This window comes from Octodon degus, unplaced genomic scaffold, assembly GCF_000260255.1.
Source record: "Octodon degus isolate 3935 unplaced genomic scaffold, OctDeg1.0 scaffold00120, whole genome shotgun sequence".
NCBI classification, from domain to species: domain Eukaryota; kingdom Metazoa; phylum Chordata; class Mammalia; order Rodentia; family Octodontidae; genus Octodon; species Octodon degus.
In genome coordinates, this window is record NW_004524696.1 from 2,341,468 (window position 1) to 2,357,067 (window position 15,600).

Sequence of the window (15,600 nt, forward strand, 5' to 3'; positions counted from 1 at the left end):
ATATTACGATTCATCACAATTGTCTTTTTAATTACAAATAGAATCACATTTTGCTATCAGATATTTCCTAATTAAGATGACATGTCATCTGATATCACAGTTGACCGTTAAATGCTATCCTTTTCTTTGGTGCCAATAAAAATCATTGAGTTCAGCAGTTAGACTCCAAATAGCATGAAAACACACAAAAATTATTAATTATGGTCCATTATGATTCTCAAAATACATTATTGAATGGGTACAAGATGGTATTTATAGGATCAATGAAAATGAGTGCCACACATTGTTTCTAGATCTTAGATAGATATAATTCAGATTTCTAAAAGGACCTTTTCAATGTCTCCTATAATGTTAAAAGTTTCAACTTAACTTTAAAAATACAGAACTTTATTGTAAATTTAGTGAAGCTACTTGTGTATGATTAATTGAATCCAGTGCCTTAAAGATTCAGTGTAAGATGACATTAGAGGCCCAGTTGATGTGAGTCATCCTTGACTTGTATCATGGAGAAATTAAGAAATATATACAAAAATAGTGTGTTTATTAGGGTTCTTACCCTTAGTGTTTTCAGTTTACCAGTATTCAAAGTGCTGTGATTCATATATCACTGTAGTTGCCTAGTCTCATCTCCTGTGGCTCCAGGAGACACACACTCCCCTCTCTACCACTTCTGCCAGTGGGTAATGCCCCTGTTTGCCCTGCTATGGAGATAATAATACTACAATCACGGGCATTCCAGCAGATGGATCGATCAGGAAGCCTGCATCGAGCTGGCACAACTTTATATTTTATGTCAGGTCCAGAGGCTCCTTATTACTTTGCTATTAACTTTATACTATATAGGACAATGTCTCACAGACAGAGGTATCTGTCTTTTTGGCATTTATCTGCTTCTGTGGCACAAATCAAACATGATTCTTTAATACCAGAGTCAGTTCTGTAGACTCTGGGCTTGAGCAAAACAACTCAGTTCAACTCAGTCTAGGCACTTAGCTTTTATGCTGGATTTAAAATGTTTAAGCAACATAAAACTTTTCCTCCAAGGCCAAGCTTGAATGGTGCTTTTGAAATCTATTTCTTTGATGTGTCCCTCTGTGACATGGTGTACCTTTTTTACCACAGAGTAGCCACGCAAATTACAATCAGCTAGGAAAGGGATAGGTATCCAAAGCATTCCAAATGGCGTAAATAATTCCCTACTGCAGTACAGACTGTCTAGGAGGCTGACACAAAACATCTTCCATTCTGAGATTTACTTTTATCACCTGTCAAAGACCCTTGATTCAAGGGCACAGGAGCCAATCCTCACATGTAGTTGAAGAGTCCTGGCCAGCTTAATAACCTCTAGCCCACCCTAAGGAATGTGAGGTGTGATTTCCATGAGATGTGGTCAGCCATTCTGACAGATGGTTGACACACAAAAGGACAATGCACTATGGCGACAAGCTATTTTGGTGTCTCTGCTTTGACTTTTACTTTTCTATCAGTGCTCTCGAAGATCTGAAGCATTCCATAATGATTATTATGGCTTACAAAGTATGAAAACCTTGACCAATATGCACTATTGTACCATGTAAAGAAAGTATAGGAAGAATGGAAACAACCTCTTCTGCTTTTTTGAACAGCATATATCCATTAGTACAATTTTTTGTTGCATTTTATTTTCCTTTCCAACTTTTATACAATTTAAAAGTTCATAATATTACACAAATTAATCTTATGTGTGGTCAATGCAGATATGAAATTATAATGTATAATTTGCTCTGACATAGTACTATCTTAATGTGGACTTTGAATTGTTAGATTTACAAATAATATAAATGGTATTATTCTTTAAAAGTGTTGTCTTTCAATTTAAATTAGGTCACATGTAAAAGCCATGAAATCTTAAATGTAATAAGCTACACTTAAAACATTTTTTAATAGCCCTTGGTTTGAAATGCCAAACCAAAAAAATTAAGTTTGAAGATCTTAGGTTTTTATACCACAGACTTAGATAATGGAGTCCATAATGTCACCCGTTTACTTCCTTCAGATGTCAAAACCATGGAGACTGGATAGCTTGGTCATTAACCAAGGCTATTATAATGAATTATGTAGCAGTGAGGTATGGCATTAAAACATTTTATAAACAATCTGAGGGGCCGCGGAGATGGCTCAATGGAGTAAGCGCTTCCCTATCAAGCGCAAGGGCCAGAGTTCAATCCCCGGTTCTGCAAAAAAAAAAAAAAAAAAAAAAAAAAAAATCTGAATGGCATACAGAAACTTTAGAATATGTTTGTGAATCTGCATAATAAACAAGATCCCGTATATTTCTTGAGTACTTACATTCACTATATTAAAAGTAATATTTATGCTATGTAAATTAAAATCATTATGTAAGTACCACAATAGGGTTTTATACCATATTTTATTGACATAAACATGGACAGGTAAATCAGTAAAACAGAACAGAGACAAGAAATAGAACCATACATGTATATGTCAGTTATCTTTAAATGAATAATCATATTGAAACATAAATGTAACAGAGGATGTGCAAAACCTCAAAACAGTGCTGAGAAAAATTAAACACCTAAATACAGTAATATACCATGTTCATGTATGATAGCACTTGATATTAAGGTTTTATTTCCTCCTGCACTGTTCACTACAAATCAGATGAGTCTTTTGTTTATTGACAATATTAGCCACAAGTGGTGGCGGGCACCTGTAATTCTAGCACACTGGAAGGCTGAGATAAGACGATTCCCAGTTCAAGCCCAGCATGGGCAACTTAGTGTCTTAACCAGACATAGTTTTAAAATCAAAAAGAAAGTAAAGGATTAAAGATATAGGTCAAGGAGCCAGGGAAGTTCAATTCCTGATTCTAAAAAAAAAAAAAAAAAAAAAGATATAGGTCAGTGTGAACACCTGGGTTCATCCTCAGTACTAGGTAGAAAAGTCATCTGATTTTAAAATTCTTATAAAAAATAGAAATGCAAAGGTTTGAAATTGTCAAACAAGATGAGGTAAGAATAAGAAAATCTTATCCCAAGACTTAATATAAAACTAAAAGTACTGATAAGTGAAAGAAGACCTTGTCTTAGGGTTTGGAGCAGTTGGAATGCTCACAAAGAAGTGTTGAGAATATGAAATGGTCACACTTTGGAAAACAGTTTTTTTAGTCCTTACAAAGTGAAGTATTGAAAAGAAAATATATTTTGATGCAATTACTTAAAATAAACCTTGATGGCAAATTTTTTTGTTGCCATAGCCTCTAGCAAAAACAATTATCTTCAATGGATACATGAATAAACAAATTGTAATATATTTGTGTAGTGAATACTACTCAGCCACAAAAGTAAAAAGTCTTTATATCCATAGCAACATAGGTAAGTCAAAAAACAATTATGCTGAGGGAGAAGCCAGAAAAATATGTATCTCCTATATGTTTCCAAATACATAAATTTGTAGAAAATGCTATTTAATGTAAAGTGACAGAAAACAAATGTATGGTAGCAGGTGAGATGAGCAGGGAGAGGAGCATGATACAGGAATATTTTTGGAATAATAGATGTGTTTGTTCACGATTTTGATTGTGATTATAATTTCATCAATAACAAAACTTATTAATGTATATTATAAATATGTAAAGTTTTTATTTATCTATTATGACCAAATTGAAGCTGTTCAAATACTTTATACATTCTATGGTCAGTCAAATTAGTAGAAAAAAAATGTTGATTTTTTTTTTTTTTCTGGTGACACTGAGGATTGAATCCCCAGGTCCTTTGCACTGTGTCACATCTGCAGCCTATTTTTATTGTTTTGAGGCAGTGTCTCTTTGAATCACTGGGTTACTGAGTTAGGCTGGTACTTTTGATCTTTCTGTCTCAGCCTTCCAGAGTTCTGTGATTACAAGCCTGTGCCACCAGGTGCAGCTTTCTCTCTGTCTTTTTTTTTTTTTTTAACTTTGCCTTTAATGCTGTTATAAACTAAAATTGCTATTTTGAACTTAGCAACCATATTCTGTTCTTATAATGAATGTAACATTTTTAGTTGCACTTTCTTGTCCCTGTTGATTTCTGTATGCTATAGAATGTTCTTTAGTTAAATATGAAGAGATTGAGGTATTTTCTTTCATCCTTACATAATATGACTATCATATTGTCCTCAAATTAAATCAGTCTTCTATCATCATGAGAGTGAGCTTTTGGCTGTCAGTAAAACTGAATTCTCTCCAGGAGTTAAGGTGCGTGACCAGAGGTTTAGAAACTGACAATAAGGAGTTACTTAAACAGACCTGTTATTTTTCAAATGAATATTAACTTAAGGACATCTGACTAAAAGGGACAAAAGTCATTTTTAATCCTTGTTCCTCTTGTAGCTGTATCTATACAAGATAGTTATATTTTAAAGTAATATTAAATATTGTTTCAGAGTTTTCTTTGAGGTGTCTATATTTTTAACTTAATGAACTTTAGTTTCTTTACTTTTAAAGATCAATTTTATTTTTATCCATATTTAAAGAATTTAATATATTTTACAGCCTATATTCAGAATGTGTCACTGTTGCATACTTTCCCATGATTCTGACATCATTGAGATTTATGTATTGGCCTAATGTTGAATAGTTTTTGTTAAATCTTTTTAGATAGGTGCTCATCTATACCCATTATTTAGATTCCTATTTATATAATAAGGTACACTTTATCATGTACTGTGCACCTTTTTTATATTTTAAGAAAACAACAAAAATCAGTGATGTCATCTAGCTTTTTGAGTATAAGTATTCAAATATCCTAAATGCATAAAATCCATTGAATGCTATTTTTAACATTTTATGAAAATAAGTTTTTTAATTGTCAAAGGTGGCTTAGGCCTCTATGTGCATTTGTTATTATTCATATACATTTCTTTTCTTTCAGGAGAAAAGCCTTTCAAATGCGATGAGTGTAACTTTGCCTCCACAACCCAGTCCCATTTGACTCGGCATAAGCGTGTGCATACTGGAGAGAAGCCTTACCGATGCCCCTGGTGTGACTACAGGTAATGTGTCCAGATAGTTTACCACTGAATAGGAATCCTGCTGAATCATTTATAAAAGTGTAGATTTTAAGTCAGCATGAGTCATTGTAATTGCATATTTGCATATTAGGCTAGGACTTTTCTAGCTAGTTTTAGTGACATCTTGTAAATAGACATTTTCAGGCAATTTTAGGTTCAGAATTATGAGGCTAGTGTAGAGATTTTTCAAATAGCCTTTCCCCAGACATAAACACGTTCATTATCAAAATATCCCACCAGAATGATCCATTTATTACAACTGATAAACCTATATTGATATAATACTACTCACCAAAGTCCATAGTTTACCCCTAGGGTTCACCCTAGGTGTTATATATTTGTTAGTTCAAGTTTCTAATGAAATGTATCTACTACAATAGTATCACAATGTTATAGTGACTATTTATAGTACAGTTCTTTCCAATTTTTATCATCTTAGCACTGCTATGCCCACATGTCTAGTGCATTTATTTTTTCACTAAAAGTAAGGAACTATTGCATTATTTAACACATCCCTGGAATGTGAATGAAGTACTCATTGAGATAATGAAGATGATATAAGATTGTTTCCTACCTGTAAAGACAGTTAAGTATGATAAGTTCTTAAATTATTTTCACAAATAATTATAGTACAGATTTGAATGGGTAAATGAAGAGGCCAGAGGTGAACATTAGAGAAAGAATATGTTGAGTGTCTCATAGGGGAAAGAGCACCTCAGCTATAGTGTAAAAGATGGTAAAACTTCAAGGACACAGTGTATATTCTGAGATGGGGAGATGACATGTAATGAGAATTTTAGTGCTGAAATCATCTTGAAGCTTATGGATGTTCTGTATCCTCACTGAAAGTTGACCTCACTGAGACTATAGAAGTACTCAGCCTTGGTAGCAGCAACAGAGCTTTTGTGCAGACAGGTATGAGGTAGAATCAGGCAGTATTTAATCATCTGCCCTAACCATATGGCAAGGTATGTGTAAAGAGTCATCACAGGAGATAAGATGGGAAATAGAACTTGACATCCATGTCTACCTGCCCCTGTACCTAAAACCAAACCTGAACTCACCAAGTAGTCTGGATGGAGTTTATAGGCAGCTTAGTGGCTTCTGTCCTATGACACCTGCCTGCAAGAGGGAAAGCCTGCTTCATACTTGGGAAATAGGCTTCTATTGCTGCTGAGACATACAATGATATGGAAACATCCAGAGCGTGTTTTTAAATGCACTCCACTTCTAGTGAATATTAAAATGTGCACATAAAATACAAAGCCCTCTTTTAAAAAGTAGAGTTTTGTATTCCTGAGGATGTAGCCTGGGTATTTGGCAAATATATTGCCATAATCTCTATTATCAGCCACATTATTGCATTGTTTTATGTGAAAGGTCATCAAATAGTACAGAGATATTGCAGATATATTTCATTCATTAATTATTTATTCATTCAACATTTTATGAGTTCTATCTTTCTGTTACATGACATTGCTACTTTTTGGAAAATGGTGATTCAATTAAAGGTGCTAAGATACTGGTAATAGAAATTCTGATATGCTTAAGTTTGAATTCCTTAAAAAATAAACATTATTGACAGCTTTTTTCCTTATTGTAGTGTGAAGATACTATATTTCCCTTCCCTAACACACAGAAAATCAATTTAAAATTTTCCTTTAATTATCATACATAAATACTAGGATTATATGCTTTTGATCTGTACTTCATGTATAAAATTTTTGTTGTTGTCTTTGCTTTCTTTTAGTAAAAATTTTATTTCTCATATTTAACAGGTTGTTGTTATTTTTCCATGTCAGGATAATCTTCTATAGAGCTATAGATTTCAATCTTACATTTTTAAGTGGCAGAATTATTTTTTCTTTTTCTTTTTTTTTTTTTTTTTTTTTTTTTTTGTGGAACCGGGGATTGAACTCAGGCCCTTGCGCTTGCCAGGGAAGCGTTTATTCCACTGAACCATCTCCCCGGCCCAGAATTATTATTTCAAAGAACCTTAGATAGAAAACTCCTTATTTATATATGGATAGAAGTATTATTCACCAGATGAGATTTCATAGTTAAAAAGCATAGCAGATATCATAGTATTGGCTTGTTATAACATTAGCAACATAGTAAATCTTTTGACAAACAAAAATGTTTAATATGGGAAAGTTTTGGTGGTTGCTACTAAATTCACCTCAACATCCAGTTGCTATCTTTTTTTGTGGGCTAAGAATGCAGCGTGTGAGAGTGGTTAACAGTATTAACTGTGTGAAGAATCTGGGATTAGCACTTATTGACTCTGTCACCCCAGTGAAAGCTCTTAACTTCTTGTCTGCTATATCTTCATTTGTAAAATATGACTTATTAGTAGACTAGTCTTGTGGGTCAGACACACACTGATGTTACCTAGCCAGGAATGGCATGTGAAGTTTGTGGTAAGCATTGGCACTTGTTTTCACTGTCCTTTTAAATGAGTATTATAGCATGGCTATGGGTTTTACTTTGCCTTTCAATCATAGGGTACTGCTCAGTAGGTTACTGCATAGTTTCAGTGCACAGTATTAATTTTGTTTATAATGTTACCAAAATGAATGTTTAGCAGTACTTTTAGTAAACAATTATTAAATATAAAATCCACTGTTAGGGCTGGGGAGATAGCTTGGTGGTTTAAGCACCTCCCTGGTAAGCACAAGAACCCAGGTTCGATCCCCATAATGCATGCCATGCTGGCCCTGAAATCCCAGAGCGCTTTTTGATCCACTGAAACCAGGCATGGTGGTGCATGCCTGTAATCCCAGCACTGGGGAGGCTGAGACAGAAGGATCACTATGAGTCCAAACTGTATGTCGAGACCCTGTAACATAAATAATAAATAAATAAATAATTTAAACAATTTTAAAAAAATAGAATCTGCTCTTCAGTAGTTGCTGAAATACCCACTTTGCCTAGTTTGAACCCCACTCTTCTGTAATATAATTATAGTACCTACATATGTCCATGTTACACTGATTCACAATAATCAATATGTAATATATTTAAACATGGATACCATTTCCAGATATTTACTTTGAAAATGATTTGAATTAAATCTGTATATATGTCCATGATTTTTGAAGAATCAATCCATAGGTTGTGTCTTTTGCTGTTTTGAGTCAGCTGAACATCATCCATGGTGCACTTCTGTCAGGCATTGTGTTCTCTAAGTTTGGTCACTATCTTATAAATTAATACTTAGAACACCAAAATGCAATGGTAACCATCACCATTCCTTTTGAATTGCTTAACATCTTTGAAAGAAGCTTATCTCTATCTTGATATAAAGCTGTTGACTAAGTCATTATTTCTGAAAGTAACTAGTTTAAACTGTGTCCAACAACTTTATCATTTTGTGCATTTACCATTGCACAAAAGGCAACCTTAAAGAACTTGAATATATAAGAAATTTTCTGGTGCAATGGAATAGGAACAAAATGTGTAATCAGAATACATAGTATTATTTTTTTGTTGATGAGAAAAAGGATTTTAAAATGGATATGTACATAAAAAGAACAAAATGAGTATGTAGTAACTAAAAAGAAGCTATAGCTATGTTTACTGTTATTTCTCCATATTATTTTATTATTTAAAGTATGTAAATAAGGTTTTTCCATGTAGATTTTAGCTTATTCAATATAAGTAGCTAAAAACAGTTTTTTTTTCTTGTCTCTTGTTTTCTTTTTTACCTCTTTTTTTTAAACAAACGTTTAAAGAGAGTATAGCAATAATTGATGTGACATTAGAAGCAGTAATCATTTAGAAGACCAAAATGACAGGTATTTCAAGCATGTTTTTAGTATTACACATTGCTATCCTCTGTGTAGTTGCTTATTAGTTCACAGATATCAGCATATAGAGTTAGTCAGGGTGAGAATTCTACCCATTAACTGCTGTTTTCAAAAATTCTTAGGACCATTGCATTAACCATCTTGTTTATATAAATATATGCTTTTACCCCTGCCATATTTTGTAACTTTTGTCCTTTCTCTCTTTGTTGTTTAATACTTACATTTTCGCTTTGCATTTAACTGTATTATATCTTCCAATTTTTATTTTTTCTTCAGAGTTCTTTTTTAATTATTAATCTTACTGAGAAACAAATAGCATTGAGTCAGTTTCAAAACCGACTAGTAGGACAGTTTCAATAATTAATACATTGCATGTTGTTGTCTTCGTAGTGATTATTCAATAGTACAAGATGCAGACATGATATCCTGTCCAAACACTATTAATACAAGTCTTTCTTCTTTTTGAATGAAGAGACTTCTTTTGAGTTCTTACACTTGGGAAACAATATGATATTTACACGTATGGGTCTGGTTTATTTCACTTATATCTTCAAGTTGCATCCCGTTATATACGAAGGCTTTGAGTTTATTTTTCTTTATAGCTAAGTAATACTCCATTATATAAAACATCACATCTTTTTCATGCATTCCTCAGGTGACAGGCATTTTGGTTGCTTCCAAGATTTGGCTATCACAAATTGTGCTGCTATAAACATAGGCACACATATATCACTATGATATGATATTTTCAGTTCTTTTGGGAAAATTTCCAGAAGGGGTATAGCTGGATTGAATAGGATTTCCAGTCCTAGCTTTTTACTCTCTTTTTTCTTTTCTTTTTCTTTTTGTGGAACCAGGGATTGAACTCAGGCCCTTGTGCTTGCCAGGGAAGTGCTTATTTCACTGAGCCATCTCCCCGGCCCCTAGTCCTAGCTTTTTAAGGAATCTTTACACTGATTTTCATAATGGTTGCACCAGTCTACATTCCCACCAGCAGTGGAGAAGGGTTCCTTTTTCCCCAAAGCCTTGCCAACATTTGTTGTTGGTTTATTTCTTTATGGTAGCCATTTTTTCTGTAGTGAGACAGTATCTCAGTGTTGTTTTATTTGCATTTCACAAATGGCTAGTGATGAGAAGCATTTTTTCATGTATTTATTTACTTCTCATATTTCTACCTCAGAGAAGTGTGTGTTCATCTCAGATGCCCATTTTTGGGCTTGGTCTTTAAATTTTGAGGCCCAACTATTTTTTATTTCTTTATAAATTCTATGTAGAAGACCTTTGTCTGAGTACTTATTAGTTAAGATTTTTTCCAAATTTGTGGGTTGGTTTTTACTCTTTTGGTAATTTCTTTTGATGTGCAAAAACTTTTCACTTAAGAGGAAGGTCGCAGTTGTTAATTCTTTTAAGAATTTTCCATGCAGTTTGATTTTTGTTCATGAAATGTTTGCCTACCCCTGTGTCTTCAGGAGTTCTACCTACTTTCTCTTCCAGGGGATTTGGTATTTCTGTATTAATATTTAGGTTTTTAGTTCATTTTGACTTTAATTTAGTTCATGGTGATAGACCTGGGTAAAGTTTTAGTTTTTGGCATATAGAGAACCAGTTTTTCTGGCACCATTTGTTAAAGAGACTACCTTTTTTCCAGTAAGCATGTTTTTTACTTTTGTCGAAGATAAGGTGGCTGAGTGTGTTTGTAGCTGTATCTGCAGCTTCTAATCTATTCCATTGATCCTCAGGTATATGTTTTTGCCAATATCCTGCTGATTTTGTCACAGTAGCTTTGTAGTATAATTTCAAGTCAGGAATTCTAATGCATCTTATCTTGCCTTTGTTGCCCAGGATTACCTTTGCTATTCTAGGTTTTTTCTGGTTCCAAGTAGACTTTAGGAATGATTTGTCTAGGTCTGAGATATGTTGGTGGTATTTTGACAGGGGTTACATTAAAACTGTACAGCAATTTTGGGAGTATGGCCATCTTCACAATGTTGGTTCTTCCTATCCAGGAGCAGGGAATATCTTTCCATTTTCTGAAATCCTGTACAATCTCTTTTTTCAGTGTATTGTAATTTTCATTGAATAGATCTTTTACTTCTTTATGGGACTATTGTAAAAGGTATTGTTTCTCTTATTTCCCTCTTAGTGTGTTTCTTATCTGTGTAGAGGAATGCTGTTGACTTTTGGCTATTGACTTTGTATCCTGCTATGCTACTGAATTTGATTAATTCTAGTTGTTCCTTGATGGAGTTTTTTGGGTCTCCCAAGTAGAGTATCATGTCACCTGCAAATAATGTTAGTTTAACTTCTTCTTTACCTACTCTTGTTCCTTTTATTTCTCTCCCTTTTCCAATGGCTCTAGCTAATGATTCCAGAACTATATTGAAGAGGAGTGTTGATAGAGGACGTCCTTGAATTGTTCCTGATATGAGAGTAAAAGATTTCAGTTTTTCCCCATTTAGAATTATATTAGCCGTTGGATTGTTATAGCCATTGGATTGTTATAGACTTTACTGCATCAATTGAGATGATCGTGTGGTTTTTGGGTTTGGCTCTATTGATATAGTGTATTACATTTATAGATTTGCATATGTTGAACCATTCTTGCATCCTTGGGATGAATCCTACCTGGCCATGGTGTATAATCTTCTTGATGATTTGCTGTATTCTATTTGCTAAGCTTTTATTGAGGATTTTTATATCTATGTTCATGAGAAGATTGACTTGTAGTTCTCTTTTTTAGTTGCATCTTTCTCTAGTTTTGGTATCAGTATAATACTTGCCTGCAGGAACGATTTTGAGAGAATTGTTTCCTTTTCAGTTTCATTGAAGAGTTTGAGGAGTATTGAGATCTTACCTTCTGTAAATCTCTTGTATAATTCATCTGTGAATCCATCAGGACCTGGACTATTCTTTGTCTGTAGAGCTTTTTTATTTCATTTCAAATTTCATTGGTTGTTACTGGGTTATTGAGAGTTCTTATGTCTTCTTGAGTCACTTTTGTTAATTTGTAACTTTCCAGAACTCTGCCCACTTCTACTGTGTCTTCTATTTTATGAGAGGAAAGATTCTCAAAATAGCTATTAATGATCTTCTGAATTTCCACAGGGTCTGTGTTACTTTCACAGTTTTTATTTGTTATTACTTGAATTTGAGGTTTTTCTTTTTTCTTTTTGATGAGGTTAGCTAGGGGCTTATCAATTTCATTTAATCTTTCAAATAATCAGGATTTTGATTCATTAATTTTTTGTTTTGTTTTCTTCTCAATTGAATTAATTTCTGCTCTAGTCTCCATAATTTCCTCCCATCTCTGGTTTTGGGTTTGGTTTGCTCTTCCTTTTTTAGACATTTGAGGTGCAGCATGAGGGTATTTATTTGTTCCCTTTCTGTTCTCCTAATGTGTGAGTTCACAGCTATAAATTTCCCTCTGATAACTTCTTTCACAACAACCCATAATTCTGATAAGGTTTGTTTGAATTTTCATTGAATTGTAGATATTGTTCAATTTCTTATTTAATTTCATCTGTATCCCATTGGTTGCTGAGGAGGGTGTTGTTAATTTCCATGTATTTATGGGTTTTTGTACTTTCTTTTGTCATTTATTTCCAGTTTCATTGTACTGTGGTCCAATAATATGCATGGGATAATTTCTGTTTTCTTCCATATTCTTAAGCATGATCTATAGACCAATATGTGATCTTTTTCAGAAAATGACCTATGTGCAGCTGAAGAAAATGCTTTTTCAGCTGTGGTTGGGTGGAACACTCTGTATATGTCCACCAAATCCATTTGTTCCAAGCTCTTGTTCACTTCTGCTACTTTTTTTGCTAAGTTTTTGTCTGGTTGACCTATGTTTTTGTGATAAGGGGGTGTTAGGTCTCCTGTTAAGATTGTGGCATTGGATACTGATTTTTCATGTCCATTAAGATTTGTCTTATATAATTGGGTGGTTCCATGTTTGGTTTGTACATATTTATGACTTTTACTTCTCCCTCTTGAGTTTTTCCCCTAACCAGTACATAGTGCCCTTCTTGATTTCGTTTGATCATTCTTGGTTTGAAGTTGAGTCTGTCTGACAACAGGATTGCTACCTCTGATTTTTTCCGAGGTGATAGGGCATGTAGTATTGTTTTTCATCCTTTGACTTTCAGCCTATGAATTTCTTTATGAGTTAAGTGTGTTTCTTGTATATAGCATATTGTTGGATTTTGTTTCCTTATCTACTGTGCCAGTTTATTTCTTTTAATTGGTGAATTGAGTCCATTTACATTCATGGTTATAATTGAGGTTTATTGACTTATGATTGACATGTTATTTATGTGGTATTGTATACCTCTTTTTCTCCTGTGTTTAATTGTTTCCCCTATTTGGTGGGTTCTTTCCTTTCACATTTGTGGAGTTGTGGTCATTTTTCTCCCTCTCTATATCTTTTAGTATTCTGTGTAGGGTTGTCTTTGTCTTCATAAATTCTTTAGTTGTTCTTTGTCATGGAAGTATTTTACTTCTCTATCAAATTTGAAAGAGTTTTGCAGAATATACTACTCTGGCCTGGAATTTGTTTTATTGGAGGACTTGAAGTACTTTTCCCCATGCTCTTCTTGACTTAATGGTTTGTGAAGAGAAATCTGCCATTATTCGGATGGGTTTTCCTTTAAATGTGATCTGTTTCTTTTCTCTAGTGACTTTTAGTATATTGTTCTTCTGCTGGATTTGTGCAATCTTGATATTATATGTCTGGGTATATTTTTAATTGGGTTGATGTTATTTGGAGTTCTATATGTTTTGGTTACCTGAACGTCAGAATGTTTCTCTATATATGGGAATTTTTTTGCTATTACTTCTTCCCATATTCTTTTTATGTCATTTGTATTCACTCCTTTCTCATTGATGCCTATCTGTGTTATGTTCTTCATCTTTGCATTGTCTTGCATGTGTTGAATTATTTTTTCCTGCATCTCATGTGTTTTTCAAGAGATCTTTTCTTTTCACTAGCTGCATGGTGTCTTCAAGATCTGAAACTGTATCTTCTCTTTCATTCAGATGGTTTTACCAGCTTGTGATTGAGGTTTAATTTCTAGTATATCTCTTTGAATCTGTTCATGCATTCATTTTCTTTCCTATATTTTTCATTCAAGTGTTCCATCATTTTTGTATTCATCTCTATGTTTTTTTATCATTGTCTTTTGAAGCACTTAATAATTTTTTCTTTATAGTTATCATTTTTTTTTTACTTCAGAGTTTTTTCTGATCTTATATCCTTTTAACTTTCCGCATTGGTTTCCTTACTTCAGACTCTGTTATTTCAGAGATTTCAGGTGTGTGATTTCCAATTTCTTCTTTGCTGTTGTCTTTTGCATTTGTTCTGAGTGGTCTCAGTGCCTGAGAGTGCATTTTGCTCCTTCTCTTTGTCATTTTATATAGCACTGCCTTCTGATCTTTGTTGTGGAGCTTTGATGCAGTTATTATCTTAGCACCTACCTATATTACCGAAGAGAGCTTATGTGGTTTAGTGGTTACAGTTTCGTATTTATAGAAATATAATAAGCAACTCTAATAATGGGTAGTGATATTTAGCAGTTGACAAACTTTTGTATCTAATGGGTTTGAATTATAGACTCAAAGAGCAAACGTTATGATTGTATAACTAAGCACATATTAGGTTTCGAATTTGTTCTTAAATTAGTTCCCCAAGTTGTCTCATCACCTTACCTTTTCTACCTGTAGTCTTCCATGAATATTAGTTCACCCCGGTTACCTGTTGCCCACTCTCTCATTCAAGAGAGAGAGAGAGAGAGAGGATGCTCTCATAGATCTGGATCTATCAAAGTGTCTCTGCTTACTGGATCCGGATCTGGCTTGTTCAGACTCACGCACGTGGGCCTGGCTTGGGTCTGCCTGCTCTGCTCATCTTCTTTCTGCTGCAGCCCATGGAAGTGAACCTGTTATGTCCCTCTGGCTAGATGTTCTGCTGCTGGATTAATTGAATTAGTATCAACCCTTGCCTCTCTGCAAGGAGTTTTGCTGCAGGGTTTCATACCAGGCCTGTCTGATGGAGTAGAATCTGGTGAGCATGGAAGGTCCCACATACACACCTGACTGGGTACCTGCCTGCTGGAGTATAATCCTAAAAAACTTTTTGTAGACTATTTCTGTCTGTATCTCTACTAACATTTATTTTTATGTAAGTTATCAGAAAGTGAAGAATTATTTAAATTTCATTTGAAAATATATTTTTCACTTTATAAATTGAACATTAGAAAAGAAATATTACTAATTATAATTATTCATGAAAAATGTGAATATAGTTTTGTTTACAAAAGAATTTTATAATTGGTCTTTTTTAAACCTGAGGCTATTTTTCCAGTTTGCATTATTAATTTAGGCAATGATATTTCATTCTGTTTAGATATAAACATGTACCTCTTTCCTTAGCTTTTACTTTCTGAAGTGTCTGAAAGAATTCTATTTTAAGTCAGTGTGTTCTATCATAACTTTATAACTGTATCACCATTAATTATTATACATTATAATTTCAAAACATAAATTTAGATCCATAGTATACTGTCTTATCATATCCCTTATGTAGCCAGTTGTTTAGATTTCTTTCTGTTAAAATGGAAACTATCGTGGTAATTAATGTTTTTATATTCTTTTGTTATAAATTGTCTCTTCAGTATTAGTAAGAAAATAAAATAGAACAACCTTTCATGTGTCATTTCTATTGTGTGTCATTTCTATTATGTGA

The 15,600-nt window shown here is 33.5% G+C and overlaps 1 protein-coding gene across 1 annotated transcript in view; it reads left to right on the forward strand.

Annotated features, from left to right (window-relative positions):
- Window positions 1-15,600, forward strand: part of Znf407 (zinc finger protein 407) — a 535,987-nt gene that overhangs the window by 321,125 nt on the left and 199,262 nt on the right. Inside the window, exon 7 of the mRNA XM_004640188.2 lies at window positions 4,911-5,031. Within this exon, the coding sequence (XP_004640245.1) occupies window positions 4,911-5,031 (121 nt within the window). The remainder of the gene's footprint in view (window positions 1-4,910; window positions 5,032-15,600) is intronic.